Source organism: Abrus precatorius, unplaced genomic scaffold, assembly GCF_003935025.1.
Source record: "Abrus precatorius isolate BTA unplaced genomic scaffold, Abrus_2018 Scaffold8, whole genome shotgun sequence".
Classification (NCBI taxonomy): domain Eukaryota; kingdom Viridiplantae; phylum Streptophyta; class Magnoliopsida; order Fabales; family Fabaceae; genus Abrus; species Abrus precatorius.
In genome coordinates, this window is record NW_020874428.1 from 30,555,881 (window position 1) to 30,580,807 (window position 24,927).

General features: G+C 31.0%; 3 protein-coding genes across 3 annotated transcripts; all 3 read right to left on the reverse strand.

Moving 5' to 3' along the window:
* Positions 1–6,394: 6,394 nt before the first annotated feature.
* On the reverse strand, positions 6,395–7,464 carry LOC113847917 (GATA transcription factor 16-like). The gene is made up of 3 exons (XM_027477247.1): positions 7,210–7,464; positions 6,992–7,129; positions 6,395–6,903 (listed from the first exon to the last, which is right to left on the reverse strand). Exons 1-3 carry the CDS (start codon positions 7,228–7,230, stop codon positions 6,628–6,630), a joined length of 435 nt encoding a protein of 144 aa, XP_027333048.1. The 5' UTR covers positions 7,231–7,464; the 3' UTR covers positions 6,395–6,627.
* Positions 7,465–12,124: 4,660 nt separating this feature from the next.
* On the reverse strand, positions 12,125–16,239 carry LOC113846130 (importin subunit alpha-2-like). Its single transcript, XM_027474066.1, has 11 exons — positions 15,767–16,239; positions 15,469–15,565; positions 15,282–15,373; positions 15,042–15,173; positions 14,780–14,965; positions 14,512–14,675; positions 14,346–14,424; positions 13,968–14,096; positions 13,189–13,316; positions 12,716–13,104; positions 12,125–12,622 (listed from the first exon to the last, which is right to left on the reverse strand). Exons 1-10 carry the CDS (start codon positions 15,977–15,979, stop codon positions 12,732–12,734), a joined length of 1,593 nt encoding a protein of 530 aa, XP_027329867.1. The 5' UTR covers positions 15,980–16,239; the 3' UTR covers positions 12,125–12,622; positions 12,716–12,731.
* A 1,399-nt stretch (positions 16,240–17,638) lies between these two features.
* Positions 17,639–18,835, reverse strand: LOC113848431. Its single transcript, XM_027477938.1, has 3 exons — positions 18,686–18,835; positions 18,097–18,347; positions 17,639–17,993 (listed from the first exon to the last, which is right to left on the reverse strand). The coding sequence occupies exons 1-3, from the start codon at positions 18,830–18,832 to the stop codon at positions 17,639–17,641; spliced, it is 753 nt and encodes a 250-aa protein (XP_027333739.1). The 5' UTR covers positions 18,833–18,835.
* Between the last annotated feature and the right edge of the window lie 6,092 nt (positions 18,836–24,927).

The following is a 24,927-nucleotide window of genomic DNA, read 5'->3' on the forward strand; positions in this document are numbered from 1 at the left end:
TTTCATTAGTTGAAAAAAGAAAATATATTTTTTCAATTAATATATATTTTAAAATACAATAATAGATGGTAGTGTAAATTTATCGTCCTAAAGAAAGTTTTCTCTTTCCCCTTTTCTTCGAAGAGAAAAATTTGGTAAAACTAAATTTATTTCTACAAAATTTATTGAGAAACGTATCAATTCTTATAAATATGAAAGATTCGTCTTAATATTTTCAAATTACCAATGTGAATGACATTAATATTTTTCAAGGATTACAATGTCCTAGGTTTAATAGTAAATGTGACCAATATTTGTAAATCTTAAAACTAATATGAGATTTTTGTATTATTAAGGACTAATGTAGTACTTCATACTAGAATTTTCAAAAATGAATTTAGGGTTGTAGTAAAAAATTTTGCACGAGTTTTGATTTTTTGATTTTTTTAAGGTTTAGAGTTTAAGATTTAGGGGTGTAGTATATTCCTCTGCTTAACCTTTTGACTCTCATTTTTAACATATAATTGACTGCGTGTGATTAGAAAAATCTCTATTATTGTTATTAACCTTTTTTTCACTGTGTAGTCACGGCTGTGCGGTGTCTGTTCTGGAATTGAACAAGACATGGTGCATTGCCATGTTGTGTCTTAGGGCAATTGCAAATGCAATATAGTGTCGTGTTCACAAAAAATCACAAATTGATTTAATGACAAAAAAAAATTAAGGACAATGTGTTGGCAGCAATTAGCTGGAAGGCACGTTAGTCATATTATGATGGTGAATGGGGGTCCTATCATGCTGCAATTGGCATCTATATCAAAAGCACTTCTTCTTCAATCTCTCTCTTCTTCTCTTAATAGTACGCACTCATAGTGCTTCCACAGAAATCCGGTCCCTAACATTAGTGTAGAGCAGAGGACCCTTTTTCTTTCTTTCTTCTTTTCTGAATTTTTCTATTCATCACATGTTTAGTTTTTTTAATATTATTGATTATAATTTTCACATGGTCAGAATTGAAATGATTTCGCTCTTAATCAACGAGTTTAAGATATCTACGAAAGTATGGAAACTATTTCAATTGTATCAAACGGTGATACAAACATTCGCTTACACATTAAGAAGTAAAATGATATATTAATTTCAAACTTAAAATTAATTGAATTTCTTTTTTTTTAAATATTTCAATATTTATATACGAACTTAACTCAGGAGGGAGCAAACAATCTTTTCATTACTTAAATTTGCCTAACTCAAGTTACTCTTTTTTTTTTTTAACTTGGATGAACAGTCCCTCTTCAATTATCTCCGCAATTTTGTTGCATTTCGCTCAGAGATTTTCTTTTATTTTATTGATTCATTGTTTTTAGTTTTTCTTTTTTCGAAACATTATTCAGTTCTTGATTAGGGAAGAGTGAGACTTTTTTTTTTGTCAGGCTGAAGACTGAGACATTGAGGCACGCTAAGGACAAGAGGTAAGGTCCGAATAGATTTTTGGGCAATAAATGGACATTGGGCCCTAGACGCACATCGCGCACAACCAAAATAGGTATTTGGGTCCAGTCCCGTCATTTTATTTATAGTAGTCGTAATATTATAAAATACCTAATACAAGAACCTATAAACAAAAACAAAAACCAAAAAAAACCTCTTCTATTAAAAATATCACATGGCATATCATTCATACTTAAAAGTGTCATTCTTTTTCAATTTTTATTTTTTATTGCTTATTTATTTATTCTATATGTTTCTTAATTTTTTTGTATTCCAGAATGATATTACATGTTTTTTAAAATGATAAATAAACATTTAGTATTTCATTTATATTGGTAATAATTTTTTTATTAAAATATATTTTAATATAAATACATTTATTTAATATTATTGTTAATAAATTTTAAATAATGAATGACATAAAAATTAAAAAAATGTATATCGTGAAGGTAAAAATGCTGCTATATAGTGATTTATTTTATTTTAAAAAAAAATTGAATGAAATTTGTAACTCTTGGTATCTCTGCTCTGTTTATCTATAATTAATTTTAGAATTTTGAAACATCCGAGCAGCGTACAAGCATTTATGTAGTTGTATAATTAGGGTTGTTCTTTTAGATGTTTACCTTTGGGCACTTGTGCTCCCATGGCTATGGCAATTCCAGTTTGTCTGAGAGTTCAATGTAGACATTTGAAAAGGAAGAAAGGAGAGAGAGAATGAAGAGAGTGAGAGGAAATAACAATTCCCTTTGAGTCTGCTTCAAACGTTTGAGTTTATGTTCTACAATTTGTGTGTGAGCATGGAGTATTGACACAAAAACACTGCTTATACTCCAATGTCTAGGTACCTGTTCCCCATATTTTATACGAAATAATTATTATTAAGATAAATAATTCTTTTAAAATGTATCAAATGTTAATAATTTTTATTCTCTTAGTTATTAAAAGATTTTCAACTCAATTCAAAGAGTTCAGATTATGCAATTAACAATGGTAAGATTTTATTAAAAAATAAAGATTTACTTACTACTACAATTATATATTTAATTTGATAAATGTGTTTTTCTCTAATAAAAATTTATTTTTTGAATGAGAGTATTTATTGTCACTTCTATTTTTTTTTAAATTATGTAAAATATTTTTATTATTATGATTATAAAAGAGAAAAATAATATTTTAGTTCAAAATAATTTAAATAAAAATGACAATAAACTCTTCAGAGACAATAAACCCACTCTTTTAAATACTTAAACACAATTTTAAAAGTTAATAAAATCATACTTATTATAATATTTGTGTTAACAAAATATTTATTCATTAATTATATTTGTAAATTTATTTATTTTATAGATAAATTATCACTATGATAATTTAATATCATAAACATCTAAAATATCGTACTATTTTTAAATATATAATTTTTATAAAAAATATTATTTATTAATTTTTTTATTTATATAATTTTATATAAATTAAAAATTATATTAATAAGATACATCACTATAATTAAGCCAATCAATGGTGTTTATCTAAGAAAGTCGTTGTTGTATAGTTAAAGCATACAAACCCAAAAATAATAATAACAATAATAACTTGCACTTATTTTTCGTGACTGCCTAAAAGAATCGATTTCTTTTTATCTTTCATTTTATAAATTTAACAAAATATTTATTTTGTTCTACTATACCTTGACTCTTTATATATATTTTTTAATTTATTTTACATATTTATCTTAAGATAGATAATTAATTATCGTAAAGTCAAAAAATTAATGAGATCAAATAACATATTTTTATAACTTACTTACATTAGTTCATAAAATATATTATATTTTTAATATTGAGAGTTAACAAGTAAAATTTATAAATAAAAAATTAATTAATTAATTTTTAAAAAGAATAAAATCAAAATTAGATAATAAATTTTATATAAACCAAAATATTAATTAATAGTTTTTTTAAATAAAATAAAACAACCTTGAGAGACAAAAAGAAAATGAGATGGAGTGATAACTTACCTAAAACAAATTTGAATACAATGTTGTAATTTCTCCGGTAATAATGGACTGCTAAGACAGAACCGAGTTAGGTACAACGTTTTGGTAGTTAATAAATTATTCTTTTAAAAGTGCACGTAAGTTGTATAATAAAAAATTAAATAATAAAATTGTATTTAAAAGTATAATATTTAATGTTATTATATAAATTTTAATACACTTAACTTGTAATGTTTATAAAATTTATTATATATAAATTATTATGGTATATTATTAGAAATACATTTAAAAAATTGTATAAAGTATGCATTAAATAAAAATACATGTATTTAATATTTTAAGTTATATAAAACATTCAAGATTTTTATTCAATAATTAAGGTAATTTATAGCATAAGATTTGAATTTATTCTTAAATTATGCAACTGCGTTTGGGAAGACACTAGACAGACAGCAAGAAGACCAAAACCAAAATCAATTATTGCTTACTGTAGCCTCAGAAAAAGGAAGTTAAAAAAAGGTTGTCCTCATTGATTGCCAGAAGCCACGATTCTTTAAATTCCTCACTAGTTTACAGAATACGTATATACGGCTGTGTAAAACTTTTATTTATGCTTCCTTTTATTTATTTATAGTATTACTTTGGTCTATTTGGTCTGGGTTCTCTCGTAGTCACTACATAATTTATGTCATATGGGTACCTAAAAAGTATTGTGATATTATAATGAAATGTCCTTTTCATCCAATTAAATAGACAACACTTTAAGCAGCACTTTGATTCTCATTTAGCTAGGGTACGGTCCCGTTTAAGTGTAATTTTTCATACTTTACTTAAACATAAATACCCATGCAATTAATTGTTGTTGAACATTTTGTCATTCAACACTGATCATTGTAATCAAACTAGGAAAGCAAATTGAATTGGTTAAAAAGCTTGAATTTTCAATACCAGCAACATAAAAAAAATGAGTATTAGTTTATTAAGCATTATGCATATTAGAGTTTTGGGTTCTCAAGAAATTTCATATTTGATTATGTGGCGTAAGTATGTGGTCGTTATTATGTCATTTAATGAACAAACGATTGGCACTTGCTTGACACATGATGCTGAAATCATTGAGGTGGTTTTTTAGGCAGATGAAAAAGTTGAAAAACAAAAGAAAGACAAAAAGACATGAAATCGGGTTGTGTTGTTAGAGCCGCAAAATCAAGTCAAAGTAAACCAGGATTAAGATACATTTTCACTGATTAATAAACCAAAAGCTCAACTAATATTGGCTCTTCTTTCGTATCTTTATCAACTTTTTGTCCAGCCACTAGAGACGCTGCACGTTGAAAATGACACCTTTGGTAGTTCACATTTCTAAAGAAACAATCTATCCTAACTAAGGCATAGTAAATCATGCAAATCTATATAAAATGTTTGATTTCAGCCAGAATAAAACTTAGAACATAATCAAATACTTGTTTAAAATAATAATAATAATCGTAGAGCATCCTTTTAGGATTTTATGCTGGGTATTCACGCAGCAAAAAAGAGGACTCAATTTAAGTAAAGAAATGACTGAAATCTTGTAGTTGTACCAAACTCCACTTAGTGGGGATTTGGATTAGATTTTGCAAATTCAATTTCATTTCTAAGTACGGTAATATATGTTGTTTTAATAATAAATGTAATTATAAAAAAAGTGATTGCTACCGTGTGTGTTGTGTGTTCGACAGGTTTATCCTCTGGTGGGTAGAGTAGAACACAAGCAAGGAGAAGAAAAAAATAAAATTTAAAGTGAAGGAAGAAAATAATAATTTGATTATTGTTTTTTTGAGTTAACTTTTTTCTCTTTTCTTTTCTTTTTTCTTCAACCAAACAAAGCATTAGTGAGTTTAAAAAATCTTATTATAAAATAGAAAATATTTATTGTTACTCTTGTGTTTTTATAATACACAAGAGTAACAATAAATATTTTCTAAAAATGACAATAAATACACCCTATAAATTTACCATCAATGTGTGATTTCCTACCAAAGAAAAAGCAACAAATTTTTGCTTGTGCTCCATTAGGGTTCTACGGTTATAAAGCGGAATTAGGATTCACAAAGACAACCAAACATGAGAAATAATTAAAAATCACATTTGTCAAGATCAAGGCCCCGGTAATATGCTTTGGTGAGATTGTAAAAAGATTAAGAAAATTGCTAAATATTACGAAATTAGTTGTGACGAAAACTGTGCTGTGAATTTATTATTTAGCCAATTATCCAAAAATGTGTGTCGTTAACAATTTAGAATGAATGAAATACGATTTTAAAGAACACAGAACAAAATAATTAATGTTGTGGAAATAAGGATATACTTGACAAGGAAAAGGCATGGAAAGGTAAGTGTGATGTAATGAGGTCATTATCCCGTCTTTTAACTCAAAATTGAGCATCTACAAATGAGTAAATTGATAAGGTACATGTAGTCGTGGCTGTGTCCAAAGGATATTTTGGATTTGGCCTTCAAATGTGACCAGGCAAGACCCCAAGTGTGAATCAGAATCCTCATTTCTGAATCGCATGTTTTCTAGTCAACCTAGCGGGAACTATGAATTTCGCGTTCCCTCCTCTTTTCAATTTTTTTCCTTTTCGCCCCAATTCCACTTTTTCAAATCCATAAATGACCGACTCATTCCTAATCCTCTCACAACAGAGAGGGAACAATTTCATTCGCATTCCATATTAAATCTTTCCCACAAATTTCATAATTTGTCCTCCGAATAACAACCTTCAATTCATTTCGTTGAAATTATATATCACACTCCCACCTCGCCTCGTGCTTCATTAAGCGCTTGATCTATGTTCCAGTTTAGGGATTTTGTTGTTAGTTACTTGCAACACAGGTTGATTTGTGTGAAAAATAATGCAATGATAGATAAATAGGTACAAGAATGAGAAACAGGGAGAGCTACTATATTAGTACCAAAATTGGACTTGAATGATTCTTCTTACAACTATTGACCACACACACACACATAACCCCATGATCCCAGAGAGAGAAACACAATCTAACAATATACACTTGGAAAAGGTTAGGGGAAAACCTAAAACAAAATCTAAAATTCTTAATAATTCTTCTTCATCTTCTAGAATAAAAATGGGTTGTTTCAGTTTGAGTTTTGAGTTTCAAGCATAAACGGATCCATAAGAGAGTGACATCAACAAGACCGCAGCTTGCTCTTCTTCTCCAAGCTTCTTCCAATGCGATCTCTGCATCAACACTTCTCTCCCCAAAGACAACAACCTCTGTTTCAAGTTCAAATTCTCCCCAACCTTGCTGCTTCCACCGCCACTGCTACTGCTCCTCTTCCCCTTTCTCCCATCCTCGTTGCTCCCCTTGCTTATTCCCAATATCGCTCTCTTCTTCTTCCTGCTTCTGATCCCACACGCGTTGCAGAGAGACTGCAAAACAACAACAAAACAGTGAGATCAGAGATTGATTTCAAAATCACGATGTGATTACAGTGTGATCTGAGAAATGGAGAGTGACCTTTGGTCCTGCGGGGCCACCTCGCCAGAGAGGGGTCTTGGTAGTGCCGCAATCGGCGCAGGTTTTCTTCTGTTCACTGCTGCTCGGACTGTTCCCCGATGATGCAGCGTTAGGGTTTGCATCCTCTCCTTCTGATCCCTGCAAAATGAGCTTCGTCAAGTGAAACTGAAACCCTAATCGTGAACCGTTAACCGAGAAGAGAAGGTTTGGGGACTCACTTTTCCACTTGGATCAACCATTCTGATCGGCGAGATCTGAGATTGGATTCCGATGGAGTGAGGAAGAAGGTGATTTCGCAGAATCAGAGTGAGAGAAGGAGCATGCAGATGCAAATTACAGAGAGAGAGAAAGTGAGAAAACAGAGAACTGAGAACAGAGAGAGTGTGATGAGTGAGAGAGGGAGAGGGAGAGGGAGAGGGAGAGAGAGAGAGGAATCGAAACGACAGAGAGAGAGAGACACACGCGCACCAGCCGCAGCAGATCTAATCTAAAACGCAGACCCTTATAAATGGGACGCCAAAACCCTAACTCACGGCTACTTAAATTACTATAATGCCCCTTCCCTCTCTTCCTTTTCCCTTCACCCGCCAAAATCCCCTCCAAAATCAACAAATACGCGCCACCCCTTTCCCTCTATTAATCTCATTATCATCTATTAATTCATCTCTTCTTTTTTATTTCAAACTCTATTATTGCCGCCATTCTATCTTAACGTTTCAACTATCACTAATCTCTACTTATAAGACCCAAATACCTCACTTTAATTACTTTCATCTACACTATTATAGGTGTCAAATCATTTCACCCTAAATATTAGTATAATTAAGTTATCAAATTTTGCTATTAATACATGCACTGATCATAAAACATGTTAGATTGAGGTAATAAGAGGGTAATTGAAACCTATGATCACGAGTAGATAATGTTTAGAGAAGTGTGGGCTCTAATTTTTGCATGTGGCTTGCGATTGATGAAAGTGAACCATGCTTCATTGAACCCAATGGAATGGCCTCTTGATAATAATCAAGACAGCTAACATTCCGTTCATTTGCAATCTTAATACTATATCATTTTAAAAAATCAAAAACTAGCAACAAATATTATAAGGATGATATTAATAATAATGATGGCAATAATGATGGGTGAGACTTAAGAGCTTTGCTGTCACATGTTGTCTTATAAAGAAAAGAGAACTTTTAGCAATTAAGACAATAATGGTACTTTGTAGTTCGTCACCAGAACATGTGAACTCCTGCTCCATCACTGGTTAACCCTTCCTTTCTTCACCTCAACTTCTTTCATTACATATTCCATTTGTTTTGTTCTCATTATATACTTGTTTATAAATCAAAACTATTACTACCTTCTTTTATAATAACTTTTTGTAACATTTTAAAATTTAACACAACATTATTCATAAATAATTTCAAAACAAGTAAAAGCAAATATCTTAATCAACGTATAGTAATTTTAATTCACATACACACAAGAAATGAATTTGATATTTTATCATTGTTTTTAGTATATTAAATAAACTAATAAAAGGTTGCTCGGTTTGACCAATGAGTTGTCTATTTCTCGAGAATCTTGCATTTTCTTATATATAGTTGCAATGCTTAAGATAATAAAATATCGACTTAATGAAACTAAAATATGTACGTGTTGTCTATTTATTATATCTTGCCTTAAGTTTGACCATTTTTTCTATCTTGTGATTGGCTGAAAATCTTCTTTTAATTCCAAATGTTAGTATGTCTTTAAAGATTAGTTTCGGTCTAGCTTACACTAAATGTTGAGTTGTAATTAAACAACACAAATAAAGTCTGATTAGTTACAAGACTAGTGGAATTGTAAATATCAAGTGGTTCCTATATATTAACACTAATTTAAAATTATATAAATTAACACGTGTCAATATAAATTATTTACATTTTAAGAAAAAAAAATTAACATAAATTAATAAAGTCATTAATTTTATAAGATTAAACAATTAATAAGTGTCTAAACAATAATCATTCATAAGTAAAATTCATACACAAATCTTTCCAATTTAGTATGATTAGCCAATTGGTTATTGGTTACTAACATTCTTTTGGTTTTGAATTGGTTCTTGGCTTATTTAAGAACTTAGATGTGACTTACACTTTCGGTGAAAACAAGTCAGATTTTTTGTCGGAGACTTAGTAACTCAAGTTAGACTTGATTATTAAATAAATCAAACACGTATATATTGTTAAAGTCCATTTTTAGTTAAAAAGAGATAATAAGTTATAAAGAATGTTTTAGGCTTGACAAGTTAACTTATTTAAATGATAAAATTTACTAATATTATTATTTTAAAATTATACATTTATTTTATTTAAAAAATTAAATTCATTAATTTTATATAAGTTTATGTTTATTAATTTAATTAAAAGTAAGATTTTTTACATATTCAAGTTACATATTTAAATATGTTTGCACATCAAGCATGCATAAATAGATTAAGTTTAAATTTTAAATTCAAGAATTAGACCTTATTTAAGTATGTAAATTCTAGTTGATCCACCCTCTTGTCACTCTTAACCCTTTCTGTATTTTACAAAAAGGAAATCAAATTCACATTTTTTTTCTTACAAAACAAATTTCTGTTTGTGTTCCTGCAAAAAATTAAAGTCCGTACGCATTTCTTCTTGGTAGGTGAGTTCTAATCAAAATTTTATCACACATTTGCGTTGACCACAAAACAGAATCAAATATTTGTCAATTTTCACACAGAAGAATGCAATGCCAGTAAGAAATGTCAAACAAAGAACAAAGAAAACAGTTATATTATATAATAATTATTACATTCGACATTGTATGAAGAACAAGTAGCTCATTATGTAAAAGACTAATGTTGGAATGTGATGCACATTATTGCACACAGAGGTTGAAGTGCTGATGAGGAATAGAAAGGGACATCAGTCATCAGTAGAAAGATAACAAATAAACAAAAATTTAGTAGACAAAACAAAACGGGGGTAAAAGCGAAAGCTCGAAATGCCTTTCTGGTTATAAAGGATACTCTGTAGCCTCTTTTGGGACCACCCAAATTCAACCATTGATCCTTTTCTGTTTTTTCATTTTAATTCCAATGACTTTCACTGAGGTTGCTAGCTGATGCAATGTGAATCATCAACTGAGTTAATGGAAGAGTTAATGGAAGAGTTAATGGAATCACCTATTTATGGATAGTTTTTATTGTTTTTTTTAATTAGTTTTTTTAATTATGAGTCTTCACTTTTGTGACTGTCATTGGAGAATTTGAACGAGCTTGATTTGACTATGGGCACCAACCAATATACTGTGTTGATTCCGGATCTCTAATTCACTAAAGATGTCAATATCTCAATTTTACAAAAATATATATTCTCTTTTCAAAATCATTAGAATAAAGAGGGGTAGGGATGAAAAATGAACACTGGGTTGGCTATTATTATACGTTTTTCCAAAAAAAGAATAACTAATTTGTACAAATTTAGCAGATATAACCAAAAGAATATCTTATTTATCCTGCCCTTGCAGTAGAAAGTATTTGGATTTTTCTTCTTATACATAAATGATGACCAAGTTTAGGAATATAAATACTTGACTGATAATAATTAAATTACAATCAAAATTTTTATGAGTTTGTTCATAATGGTTATGAGTCTATTTTTCTTTAAATATAAATTTAAAGTGAAACATATTTTAACTAAAGTAAAATTAAATTAGTTTTTTATGCACTTTCAAAACACTTTTAACTGATTTTTTAAAATAATAATAAAATTTCATTTTAGGCATATTCAATATAGTTGTCAATTTTAATTTTTATAAAAAGCTAAGACTATAAAAAAATATTTGTTTATCTTAAGAGACTCGCAACAATCATTATTATTATTATTATTATTATTATTATTATAATAAGCATTATTATTACAACTATTATAAGTTTGTTGATTTTATTATCCCTACCTCTTCATCTACTCTTGTATCCCTTGTGACCACAAGCCTAAATAAGAAAATAAATAGTAATTTTACATAAATTTTCATATTAAAATTTAAAATTAAAATTCACAAAATTTAAAAGTAAAAATCATAAAAATAAACTAATTTTTAACTATTAAAAAGAATTAATGAAACTGATAATCATGTTAAATAGAGCTTAAGTTACTGACAACATATTAAGTGAGAAAGAGAGACCATGCCTATTCTTTGTAAAAAAAGAAAAGAAAAGAAAATGAATATGTCAAAAGTGAAGGTAAAAAAGGTCACATCTATGCGATCGTATCTACTATTCAATGTAAGTATTGCAAAACTCTCCCACCATAGAATAAAATTAAATCACCAAAAAAATTTGTGATAATTATGATAGTAATAATAATTATGATGTTGAAATAAAATATTTTATCTCAATAATTGATATTATTTTTAGAAGAGGATATAAAAATGACCATTACTAAAATAAAATATTAATTTTAATTAAAGAACATTTACATTACTTACAATTTTATGTTCACATATTCCACCTTATACTTCATTAATAAATAAAATTTCATTGCCATCAAAGATAACGCACGAGCTAAACAAAACACATAGCAGTACTCACAGTGGTATTTTATATTATTTTTTTAAAGATGTTTCACTTTTTACTTCAATAATAAATAAAATTTCATTGTCTTCAAAGATAAGCACGAGCTGAACAAATCACATTTTGTTCTATTTTTTAAATATTAAATGAAACTTTTTTTTTTGCCCGTTCTTACACTTCAAAAAATTGCTACCGAATACTTAATTTTATTTTCACTTTATTTTCACGCATCAGATAAAGTGAGAGGACATCGTAAACCATGTCCTTTCTTCACCATTTGGATTAAGTTAATGTAAGGGTGTTCTCAACGTAGGCTACCTAAGATGTCTGCTCTCAAGGGTCAAGGAGGTTGGAAGGAAGGAAACCTGGAAGAAGAAAAAAACACTTTCCTTGAAATACCTAATATTATGCGTTGATGATCATTAAGACCAATTATATATTCTTACGTGACATCTCAAAGCATGATGCAGATCCTAAATACAGAACTTACTTAGCCTGTTTTATTGATATGCGAACCAGTTCAATTAACCCAGCACATATTGCATATTCAGGGGCTAATGCTTTGCGAGGGAAATAATTGGGAAGCAAAAGCTTCAAAATCACGCAAAAAAATATCACTAATTCTTGCCTTGGAAATTGGAATAGACCATAAGTTGGTTTCTGAATAATATATTTACCCAAATCAAATACTGACTCTGTAAAACTTACCAATACAACTAAGACTCAATAAAAATGGCACTCAAAGCCGCATTGAAGAATATCCCCTCGCCATATTAACCCAGGTCCCCGCAACTGCAACATATAACCTTCTGGATACTTTTTCCCAGCATTATATATTTTTAATACAACAAACACCGCGGAAAAGGTTATTATGCTGCTGTTAAATCCACCAGCCTCTTCTTACTTGGACATGGTAGTGTAAACAGACCCTCCCCCAGCACCTCATTAACCACGAAGGACCCCAGACAAGACTGAAACCAAACACAAGGTGCAATGACTGACCATCCAAGACTTTATCCCAACAGCCACCCAGCACAAACCTACAATGAGCCAATGATTGAAACCAAGTGGTTTAGAGATAATGTAGAAGCTTTTCGTACTAAATGAGCCAAGAAATTGTTATATCATTTTACCTTCAAGAAAAGGTCTTCAACTGAAGTTGAATCCACCAGACGGGACTGGAAGCTCATTGCTTCCAAAATTGAAACCGGCTTGAGCACTATCTCCAGGAGGTAGTGTCTCATCCTCTTCTTCCAACCAGTATGTTTCAAGAATTTTAACAGCCTTCTCGTATATTTCATTATTGTCATGACTCTGCAAGTTTTCAATCTTCTCCAATCCCTCAGCATCGTCTATCATCTGAGCATACAAGTTGACATCTCCAGTGTTACCCAAGCTCTTCTCAGCTTCTCCAACCTTCAAAATATTTTCTAGGCCTTCTAAACAGACAGTGACAATTCTTGGGTCGGGGCAAACAAGCAGATCACACAGAGGCTTTATACAACCCTGACTCACCAAGTACCTTGTAATCCCATAAGATAAGTGAATACCATAAGTTTACAAAGTTGGAATTATAAAGAACAACTAATCATAGAAAATCACATACTTGATCTGGTCATGAGTTCCACCCGATGTAGCATTTGAGATTGCCCAAGCAGCTTCCTTTTTAATGTCAAACTCAGCATTTTGAAGTAGATTGACAAGGGGAGCAATCAGACCAGCTTCAATAATAGCCTGCATATATAGAATGTAGAAGCCTTTTAAAGGAAAAACACAAAAAGAAAATCTTATACTTTTCAATAATCTATTATATATGCAGACTATAACTCATTTAAGATCTCAAATTGAAAAATAAATTAACAAATAAATCAAAACCCTGCTCCCAGCAAGACAGTAGCTTCCCTTCAATGGTGTAGTTGTGACAAACTGACAATTTTTAACTTGGACGTTGACACAAAAACTAAAATTCCTCCAATCTAATGGATGATTCAAATTTCATAAGCTAGCTCTGACCTCATACTCAAACTCTTCTTGTGGAACAAGACAAAAACAAAGGACAATGTCACACTGCATAATATTAAACTCCATTTTTGGAAGGAGGGGGAGACAGGTGGAGTTGAGACTAAATCAATCATCATTCTCCCTGTTGGTGTGTTCAAGGACAAAGTCTATGTTGGTTAAAATTCCACTACATCCTCACCTTAACTACTTATTGTCCACAAATGACAGAAGCAAAAACACATCTACAATAACAAGAAGCCAGAATCAAATCCTCTCTGACGTATAATTTCAATTTAGCATATTGGCATTGGTTGCAGACTCAAGGCAACAAAGCTACCGAACATAGAATTTGTTGTGACAAATAATAGGGTTTTGCAGGCTTACCTGTATTTGTTCCTTATTTCCAGCTGTAATGTTTGATATAGTCCAACAAGCTTCTTTCTTGATGCTTTTTTTATGATTGTGTGTCAACAGGTTCAAAAGGCAAGAGAGTGCACCATGATTGATAATACACTAATAGAAAAAAAACAAACACCAGAATTAGGAAATTATTAAAAACAGTGATACTCACGAACAAAACAGAAGAACACAATGAATGAAAACCCTTTGTAAGAGCAAAGACTATTGTATTAAATTTTCAACAAACATGAGTTGAATAAGAAAATATTTGGAACAATTAGGACCAAAAAAGAAGACCGAAAAAAGTTTCTGCTCCTTCTCAATAGTATCAAGTAATTATTACAACTGTTAACAAGTCATTACCTGAGTCTGCATATCATCTCCAGTCACGATATTTCCCACTGTACGAAGAGCAGGAATCAGCACCGAGGGGGATGGGTGCCTGAAAAGCATTGATCCAAAGTTAGGGCAATCAACCATTTGAAACAACAGAATATATTTTAACAGGTATAGTAGAATTAAGGCTCACATAAGGAGCTGCACCAGTCGGCCACAAACACCAGCCTCAATAACTGCTTGGATTTTGTCATTTGTGCCATCAGAGAGGTATGACAGTGCCCAGCAAGCATCTGTCAAAACTTCTTCATCGTTGGAAAAAACCAAACGCTCAAGAGCTGGAAGTGCTGGTCTCACCTGTCAAATAAACATTAGCAATAGCCAATAAGAATGTGCCATAAAAGTATCTCAAAAATTTGAATTAATTAACCAATAACGAGAGAAAAGGATATTACTATTACCTGCTCAAATGGAGGCTGTGGCTTGCCCCTGCAAAAGTTTGATAATGTCCATGTGGCATTTCTCAGCATTGAAAGTTTTGCATGCTCATTCAACTGGGCCAATAGGGGGATGAGGGCACCATGGCCGAGCACTAGATCGCGACACCTAGGGGAGTCACCAGCAACATTGCCCAAAGCCCACACCGCCTGTAATTTCAGGGAACTAATGTTCAGAAAATTTAAAAGGAAGATGCTGGTACTGCCACAATCAGGTATAGCATACCTGCTCCCGAACATCATCACTAGGAGAACTTAGTAGCTTGACAAATATAGGAACGGCTCCATGATCAATAACCACCTTGGTGTTCTCAGAAGTTCCAGATGCAATGTTTGTGAGAGCCCATGCAGCCTCAAACTAAACAAACAACACGTGACACAAGTAACCAATGAATTTCAACCACTCTACATCACACAATGATACACAAGGAAAAACACATAAGGTGCAAAGCAAAAGAATTCAAACCTGAAGTTGAGGAAAATCCTCCCTAACAAGAAATTCAACAAAACGTGGCACGACACCAGCTTGAATGACTTCCTCGATTGGAGGGCTACGTTCTATAGCAAAAATCAATAACCACATTAACCGACAGATGCTAAACAAAACACACGATTCAGAAAACAACAATTAAAACTAAGTGATTGACAGTTACCAATTGAAAGCAGCTTGCGAAATTGCGTGGTGGCTTCCAGTTGCAGGCTACTATCTTCCGACCAGACTCCGGCCACCATTGAAGGAAGACTCTCTAACTGTAACACCAGACAGACACAAATAACCGTCAAAACCATTCCTATAACTAACCACCATGTCAGTACATAACACTCAAAAACCCTATCAAGCCACGCGATCAAACATCACAAAATCAGAAATCCACGTAACACGATCGAACCCTAATTTGCACCAAAACAGCAAGGAAAAAGAATTGCGAAGATGCGGCAATGATGATGTACCTTTTTGTCAACGGTGGAAGTTTGAAGAGGAGCGGCGAACTGTTGCTGAGCTTGTAGGCCTTCGCGACGCTTCTTCTGCAAGCTCTCTTCGCGCTTGCTCTTGCGGATCTCAACCATGTTGTCTTCTCTTCTACGGCGGCCCTCGTCAGCGTCAACAGCGACCTTGTAACGGTTACGGCGAACCTCGGTCCTGGCATTTGGCCTGAGCGACATGGTTTGGACGGAATGACGTATACAGAAGAATTAACCGTAGCGTGAAGGAGAGCAAAACCCTAGCAACTAGCTTTGAGAATTTGGATTGGATGTGCAAATAGCTTTATGTGCGGCCTTTGGATCTTAGATCTAAACTTAAACCTAAACCTTGGCGCTCAATTCGGGTTGTGGTTGTGGATCCAATCCATCGATGGATCCTCAATAATAAATCATACCTGAATCACACTGCAAGCTACCCGGGTTTTTGAAATTTCAACGGTCATTTCATTCAACCAGTAAATTTATTTATTCATCTTAATTTCAATATTTTCATTCATTTTTAAACTTTCTTATTTATTGAAATAAAAGTTTGTTATTAGTGGCAACAATATCTTATTTTAATTTTTTAAATTTTTATTTAAATTTTAAAAAATCATATAATGTCCACGAGCTTTTTATTAATATTTTATATCTTTAAATCCATACCCATATCAATGGCCAAACTCAATTCAAAGAAAAATAATCCGAATCACTCCATTTGTTTTGACGAGTGTTTCAACGTTTATAAACTTGATTTTAAACAACTTTACTTATAAAATAATGTTAATAACAAAATGACGTAGAATAATTTATATTTAACTATTTTGTTAGCACAATTTCTTAAAGGCAACTTTAACAATTACAAAGTAATCGTAGACAAAAAGCCTATTAAAAAATAATAAAATTATTATTGTAATTGTTTAAAGTTCGTTTAAAAGTTATTATTCACATTTTGTTTTATATTTAAATGCAATTATCTTAAATGGGTATACGAAAAGAACGTTGTTTTCTTTGTGCTTCAAACAGTTCAAATATTTTTCTCCCTTATATAAATTCTCATTCTTAAATTAGATTGTTTGAAGAAGTTTTTGCTTGATCTAATTTGAAGAAAAGTGTGTACAATTTTTTCTGATTTCACACACAAAACACTGTTTTAATTCAAATTATTATACATTCGTATTGAAGTAAATAGTTTATTTAATAAATTTTTCATATAAAAAATTATGATATAAATTTAATTATATAATTTGTTAAAATAAAGTATTTTTTTTATAATCTAAAATTTTACTGAAAAAATTGTAAAAATTATAAATTGTTTCATGAATTTTTATAAAATTTTTCAAACATTGATGTGCGGGTCCTTTTATAGTAAATTATAGATTTTTCATGAACTATATAGGTATTACTAAATTAAAAATATAAGATACATTTATTTTTAAATTTAATAAAAATTACAAATTATAAAAAGATTAAATATTTTAATTATTAATAATAAGTATTTAAATATATTGTATTAAACAACATAAAACAAAAAATAAAATTTAAAATAAATAATAAATATTTAAAATTAAGAGTAAATTAAAAAAATATTTTTATGCATACAGATTATATGACATAATAACACAAAATTTAAGTCGTAAAAATACTGTGTTTTACACGTAGAGGTAGACACATGTACGTACGTTTGCCATCTCAATTAAATAAAAACCACTATTGTGATTATTGAAATATCCACAGTTTGTGAAAAGTTACGCAAGGAATCAGATTTACAAAGTGACTACAAAATCAAATTTACACGTTCCACTTTACTGGCGTGAGATCCAGATTAGGCTCAAACTCAAAATATACTTTCCCGTGAGTTTACACAAAGCTGTAGCTTTTGTTGTTGAAAGGAGTTGGAAACACAGACAATGGACTCTCTCTAGTTGCTGGGTTCTCTCTGTCAACGCTCGTCAAACGTGAAAGTTGAGTTGTAGTTGCTCCTCTTACTGAAGAAGAAGCATCCACCTCTGATAATATTCTTAGCGCACGTAGTGCTGTTATGTATAAACCACAAGCTAGGAAGACCGTAGTTAAAGCAAACACCCCTGCAGCTGAAAACAACCCTTCTCCAATGCTAAGGCAAGTGGGTCTAGCCTTTGACCAATTCTTCAAATGACCACTCTCTACACTCACTCCTACCAACAATAGAATCTCCCCAACTGCAAAGCAAATCCTACATACAACGTACCCCATGTGTTAAATCAATGTACATGGTTTTTCGGGTAAGCATGAAACAAGAGTGAAAAAATAACACAAGTAAATGCCTTTCTTCTTACCATGTTGTGATGAAGAAAAAACTCGCTTGCCATGTTAAGGATTTGGCAAAAGCAGAATCAGAATCACAGGTTAGTAAAGCAGGCGGTGAATTACTAACAGCAATCAACATAAATGTATGCTCCACCAGCATGGCAATTGCTAGTCCAATAAATGCACAAGCAGCGCATAACAATGGCATTTTCCCACTACCACTATAAACACATTCAGATTTGCTTCCCTTTCCATTCTCACTTGTGCTTATCCATGTCACCTGCATATCAAACCAACCAGATTATTCTAAACTATACGAAATGTTCATTTTTTTCATTCATTGGGAGTGTTAAGAATATTTTTATTACTCAAAAGTGAGGTCAAAAAATTATTTTAAACTTTATTAAAATTTGTTGTATTTAATAGAATCAACACGTTGAATTGTATTAAACTTTGTAATTTTCAGTATAAATTTACTGCATATAATTTTGTATCCATAAAATATTACATAAGTTAAAAAATTAATATAATTAATATATAAGTTAACTTTCAAAAATGAATTACACTGGGTGACCATAGATTTGTCGTAACTCAGAAACAAATTAATTGAACTAGTACCTGAGAACGCGTGGCTTCTGCTAGGAGACACAGAATGAAGCAGAAAAGGCCCAATAGGATTGTGAGAACCGTAAGGAATGCACCAGTTTTGCTACTCAAATCTGTTTTACCTCTGTTTGGTTCAAGGTCAGCATGTGTGACTGCCATTTTCCGTGGTACTGTTTGAGTTCCGAAGATGCACAATTCATAGGGGAGAAATAAAAGAGAAAATGAAGATTTTATGTTATTCAGGGAATATTTGAGAAGAAGAAAGGAAGAGTTGCAGAATTGCTTGGAGCAAAGGTTGCTTAAAGGCCAGAGATTCCCAGGTTGTAGGATTTAACACTAAGCATTCACGCAAGAGAAATTTATTAATATTAATTTATAATTAGCACAAAAAGGTTAGCTTTGAAAGGCACTGTGAGATGAGGATAAAGCCAGTGCTCATGTGTCATGATACAGCAAACATGTGAAAAGTATTCTTCTTTGCTCTCCCAAAGTATATGTGTCTTTCAGTTAATTCAGTGTTTGCAAATGTTAACAAAAGCCAGAGAGAACAGTTGTAAATGTATTGTGCTTAAAAGGTTTTTGCAATTCTTGGAATAAAAAATAACGTTGTTGTTTTGTGTCATGATGATTATAGAATATAGTCACGGAAATAAGCTCTCAAGTCTTTGAGGTAGATTTACTTGTATTTCACTCTCTTCAAGGCCCATAGTATTCTCAAGTCTTGTACTCTAAGCCATCCTTTGATTCTCCTTCTAGACAGGAAATGAGAAGCAAAGAACATATATATATATATATATATGCTAAATTATAGAAAAAGAATGATAGATGAAGGCAAAGAGAAAAAATGCATAAAATTATTTAAAAATTAGAAAGCTAAAATATTCTCTGTTTCAGATTTGGGGTAAAGTAATATGAAATGGACGGTTTATTATTCTTCCCTGGAGTTTAATATTCTTTGTTGAAAGGCTTCAAGTGCGGGGCATAGGTACAAAATCCAAAAAAGTGCTTTTTAAGAGGTGGAAATTGCATATGATGAATTGAAAAAATAATTTTCTTATTTTTATAAAAATATATAATTAAAATTAATTTATATATGCATTTTAATTATATTTAGTAATTGAAAATAAATTTTATCAAAATTAATTTATTTAATTTTAAAACGAACAAATACCAAATGGATAATTGGCGGTGTAAAGTCGGTGGAGTGATGGTACTCCAAGAATAATCCGTTGGACGTTGGCTTATAATGGCAAAAGAATAAAAAACTAATTATAGGTTTCTCTAAATTATTTGTAAAATACATAATCTTAATTAGGTTTAAGAAGTGTTCTCGACGTTCAAAATTTAGATTTAGATATCAAAATACCACAAAGGTTGCTTTCAATTTTGGCCATTAATAAATATTCAAATAACATTATTTTATGCAATATTACATCAAGTTTGTCTTTGCCTAATAAATATTTATAAATTTTATTATCCCTTTTATACTTTATCTAAAATGATTTGTTCCGGGTGAAATATGATATTTAAAATTTTATTTGCATTTATAATTTTTTTTTTTTAGTCAACCATTTAAGACTCATCTTATCCTTTTGTCTTGAGATGATTCTTCTCAGATATATTCAAAATCCCTTTCCCTGCGTCCCAACACATTGTTTATCCCGAGCCTTATCTAAATCACAAATTGCAATTTATGGCATGATGCTTTATCCATGTCCAAATACCAAAAACGAATAAGATCCAGTGATAATGACAAAGGAAAAAAAGAATAAAATATAGTGACTGGTTACACACTCCCCATAAGTTTCACCTCTTTGTTTCCTGCCACAAGGCTAGTTTAGTTTAGCGAATATTTCTATTGTCACTTCTAAATATTTATTTTTATTTAAATAATTTTTGTTTAAAATATCTTTTCTTCTTTCTTATAATCACATTAATAATAAAAATCCTTTAAATATAAGTAATAATAGACATTTTCTAGTTTGGAAATGAACAAAATTCTTGATTTGGTCAAAGGGGAGTTTCAAGTTTCAACCCTCTCCAACGGTAAACGAAACTAGCTACAGAAGAAGTTGTGTACAAACCCCATTATGTTCACGAGCTTTAAATTTGGGAATATTTATCTTGCTACCATTATGATTCGGTCAATTCATTCTTACTCCATACATTGCAGGAATAAAAGATCTATGAATGCATCTCTCTGTCCCTCTAAAGGCTAGATAAATGAAATGGTTCAACGCCAATGCCACGGGGCAATATTAAATTAAGTTTCTTAATAGATAAGGTATGCTACTTATTCCACTAGTAATGGACCATTAGATGTGATTCTTTTTGCGCCCCATCAACCTGGTTCTTGCTCTTAGATGCACTTGTTATCCATCCAACATATTCACTTTAAAATCTGACTCATATCGTGCTTTAATCACCACTCTTCGATATCCATCTCTGTCAAAGCTTCTTGAACATATTGTTTTGCACGTTCAAAACTACTATGGCTTCTGAGATTTTCAGTCTTGAGGAACCTGATACCTGCAGCAGGAGCAACAATCAAGGAATCTACATGGAAGAAAGTCTTACTGCAAATGGCAAAACCAAATCCAATATGGAGAAAGAAGCGGCAAGGAGAGCTCTCTTGAGATCACATCTTCGCCGAAATGGGAGAAATAAAATTGCAAATAACACTGTCAAATTGTTGCCAAGCAGGCTAAGTAAAGTTTCGCTGGCAGAAGATTCTGCAGAATAAATTATAGGTAAGCACAACCCAAATTGTATATTAATTCTGTTGTAATACGAGACAAGACAACCAAAAATGAAAGATTATGTTACCATGAAATGCAAATGTGGAAATTTCAGATGTGGTTATGTAAGTCATAATCAAAAAGTTAATCAAGATTTACTTCTAAGAAATTTTGTGAAATAGTAAGCTTATAAAATGAGAAAAGACAAAGGATATCATAAAGCGCCCACTCATAAGAGATATCAAGTTCACATTTATGATGTCAGCAAGTCCAGTAGACAATCGTAACTTCAGTAAATAGATTATTGAAAATTGTCAAATAAATAAGTTCAGCAATTCCATTTCTTGCCCTTCTCTCTTTTTTCTTTCCTAAAGCTATAGAACCATGAGGATTTGCACTTGTAAAGGAAGACATTCTTATGAATCACATGGATAAGTATATCATTACCTCGTAAGCAAGCCTAGGAAAGGTGAAAGGACCATGCAATATGCTTTAGCATGTTGTCACTAACTGAATTTAAACTTGACGTTGTAATTTTCCTCTCTTAATCTCTTGCACAAAACAATTATATCATAGCATCATCATCTCCAAGAATATTTATGAAAGATTGCAATAAATTTCTCACAGCAATCTTTGCAGAAGGCAGACAAGAGTTTGGTACTTTTCTGTAGCTCCATCAATCTTAACATTTTCCTTGTAACAAATAAGAGCCTCCTAACACCTAATCATTTCTAAAATTGACACAAAAAGAATGAGTTATCTCTGGCAGCACAGATACATCATATAGGCACGCGTGTGGCACAAAACACTTACAAACTAGAAACCTTCTCAAACCTCAGTTACATATAAAATTACATTCAGTTGAAGTGAGTATTGATCCGAATGCCATAGCAGAGGTAATGCAAATAACATGAAGTTATATGTCAGAAGGGCTTAAAGATGATCAAATTCAGCATTACTACTTAACAACAACGAAGGTTACCCACATAACTAACTTCCAAAGGAAAGTGTCCCATTGCACTTCTCTTTTCTTTTGTTTGTTTATCTTTTTGTTTTTTCAAAACGGCTGGTTACTTTTGAGTGCATGAATTTTCCGAATATTTATGGTGGGATTGTGGGAATTTTCAATTTTGAGGATTAATGATTAATAATGCTTGGGCCCTGGCCCCGCATTAAGCCCACATTTAATGGGCCTCTGTTAAATGGTTTGCTATCAGACAACATAAGTTAATTCAGAAAAAGAGTTAAGACCACGTACCAAAAACACAAAAAAAAAAACAACATTAATGATGTTGTCAAAAAAAAAAAAAAAAAGAAGAAGAATAGTTACGACCAAAAGGGAAAAAATAATGAAAGTTAGACTCGAGTTGGCAAAAAATAATATTCAACAATAATGAGAAAAGTTATTCGCTAAATAAAGAATAGGGGTACAGGTATTGCAAAAAAATATAGAAACAAGTGCAGGTACGGAACTACGGATACTTTAGTGATTCTGTTCAAACTTGCATATTATTTAATATATTTAATTTTAAAAAATAGTAATACACAATTTACTCTATATAACTATATTACTTTTACCAATGTGACACAAATTATTATATATATCACTAATATTATATAAATCACTACGCAATAAGTGATAGTTGTCAATATATGTTTTTTGAGCCGATAAATTGGGCTTTTAAATTGATGAATTTGTTGTCTTGTAGGTTTTGTTACGTTGGATTTGAGTTTAACTAAGCTAACCAGTTTTCTAGAGATTGCAAAGGCATTTAAAGTTTAAATAAAATTCTAAATAAAAAATGGATCATTAATATAAAACAACGGAAAGTTGTGTATCATAAAGAAGAACGGGGAATATTGGAGATATATTTAAGTGGTCACATTTAAAATATAGTAAGTTTAATGCATGCACTCTCGTGTGTACGTGTTTTCTTTCTCTTTTTAATTCGTAAGAAATTTTGTTTCATTTTTATCATCTTTCTTTAACTCTATTTCCACCTATTCATATTTGAAGGATAATTTGTCCTACAATGAAAATCCTTAGATTGAATAAAACAAGGAAAAGTCTCATACCTGACAAATTACAAGTGATCTTTAGCGCTGGAAACTATTCATACTTTTGACTATAACAGCATTTGCTTTTTTAAAATTTTAAGAACTAAAAAAACGCTGTCCCGTAAAGTAAGGATAAAAATTTAAAAAATAAAACAGTATAAAGTTTAACGACAAAAATCGGCGAGTACAGTGATTAAGGCACATAAAAAGTTAAAAAACTGACAAAGCATGTATTACTTGGTCGATATGGGCCATATATTGCACCCTTTTAACTTTATTTATGGGAATTGCGGTAGGCGTCCCCCCCCCCCCCTCCACACCAACTTCTCTATATTTCCTTGGTAGTGTGTTTTGTCGTTTTATGGCAACCAATGATGCACCAAAAGACCCTGTTCCAAATTCATCTCCAAGCTCTTCTACCTCAAAATGCTTTGAAACAATTGGTCCAGGTGCTGTATAAGGGCCATTATTTGTACACTGAACGTGCAATTGCTATTGCAATTGCCTCCTTTAACACAAGAAGACTTGTGGAGAAGAAAATGAGTTTTTGTGACTCTGTACCTCAAACACTGACGTGGGAAAGTTGTATGTCGAGGGACATCGTTGTTGCTCTCTGTCCTTCGCGACTTCAAAGTCTCCTTTTAATTAAGTGCTTCGTATGTCATATTTTGGACGTAAGTGGATCTTAGAGAATGAATCTGTATTTTGCCTATTTTTCTTATTGGGTTCCTTTTAAGTTTCAAGTATTGTTCCGTCTGCCAAAGCTAAAGCCTGTGCCATGCTGGTATATCACTCTGCTTGATAACACATTTTGTAAATTTTTTTAACCAAAGTTTGTAAACTTCAATCTTTCCGCTGATTTTCATTTATTTTGAAGATACACGATACAAATGAAGATATAGTTAAATTAATTCGATATTATTAAATATGTCTTATGATATTTATTAGTTACATGCAAACATCTATACAATAATTATACAATAACATCAAGTACAAAGATTAACTAGCAGAGATTGTTTCAGCTTAATTCTAATATCAAGTTTGAATTTTATAGTTTTGTAGTTTTAGTCCTGTCTAATTTAAATTAAATTGCTTTTAATTGTAGTTTAAATAAAAATAATAATAATTATTATGCAACAAATTTATTTATTTATTTATTTTCTTAAAAAGCCAATACTAATCAAATTTTAAGAGTGCTCAAATTTTATTAAAAAAGCAAGTATTTGTTATCAATGAAAATTAATTTAAGAAATACATGTTTGATTTTGTAAAATAAAATGTTAAGTTCAAATCTTATAAATAAAAAAAATTGATGAAAGAGAAAGAGCTTAATATAGATGTTCTTAATATAAACAAGATTATCTCATATCATAAGATACATGTGTCATAAGTAAAAAATTAAATATTTTTATGAAAAATAAAAGAAATTTTTTTATAAAAATATTATTTTTATATTCT

Bases quoted from the DNA above. Each gene is read 5' to 3' on its own strand.
- LOC113847917 (XM_027477247.1), bottom strand. From the start codon at position 7,230: ATGGTTGATCCAAGTGGAAAA. The intron at 7,130-7,209 runs GTGAGTCCCCAA...CTCATTTTGCAG, and splicing joins TGGTTGATCCAAGTGGAAAA to GGATCAGAAGGAGAGGATGC. The intron at 6,904-6,991 runs GTCACTCTCCAT...GTTGTTTTGCAG, and splicing joins GTGGCCCCGCAGGACCAAAG to TCTCTCTGCAACGCGTGTGG.
- LOC113846130 (XM_027474066.1), bottom strand. From the start codon at position 15,979: ATGTCGCTCAGGCCAAATGCCAGGACCGAGGTTCGCCGTAACCGTTAC. The intron at 15,566-15,766 runs GTACATCATCAT...CTGGTGTTACAG, and splicing joins CTTCCACCGTTGACAAAAAG to TTAGAGAGTCTTCCTTCAAT. The intron at 15,374-15,468 runs GTAACTGTCAAT...TTTTTGCTATAG, and splicing joins TCGCAAGCTGCTTTCAATTG to AACGTAGCCCTCCAATCGAG.
- LOC113848431 (XM_027477938.1), bottom strand. From the start codon at position 18,832: ATGGCAGTCACACATGCTGACCTTGAACCAAACAGAGGTAAAACAGAT. The intron at 18,348-18,685 runs GTACTAGTTCAA...TTTGATATGCAG, and splicing joins CAGAAGCCACGCGTTCTCAG to GTGACATGGATAAGCACAAG. The intron at 17,994-18,096 runs GTAAGAAGAAAG...CGTTGTATGTAG, and splicing joins TTTTTCTTCATCACAACATG to GATTTGCTTTGCAGTTGGGG.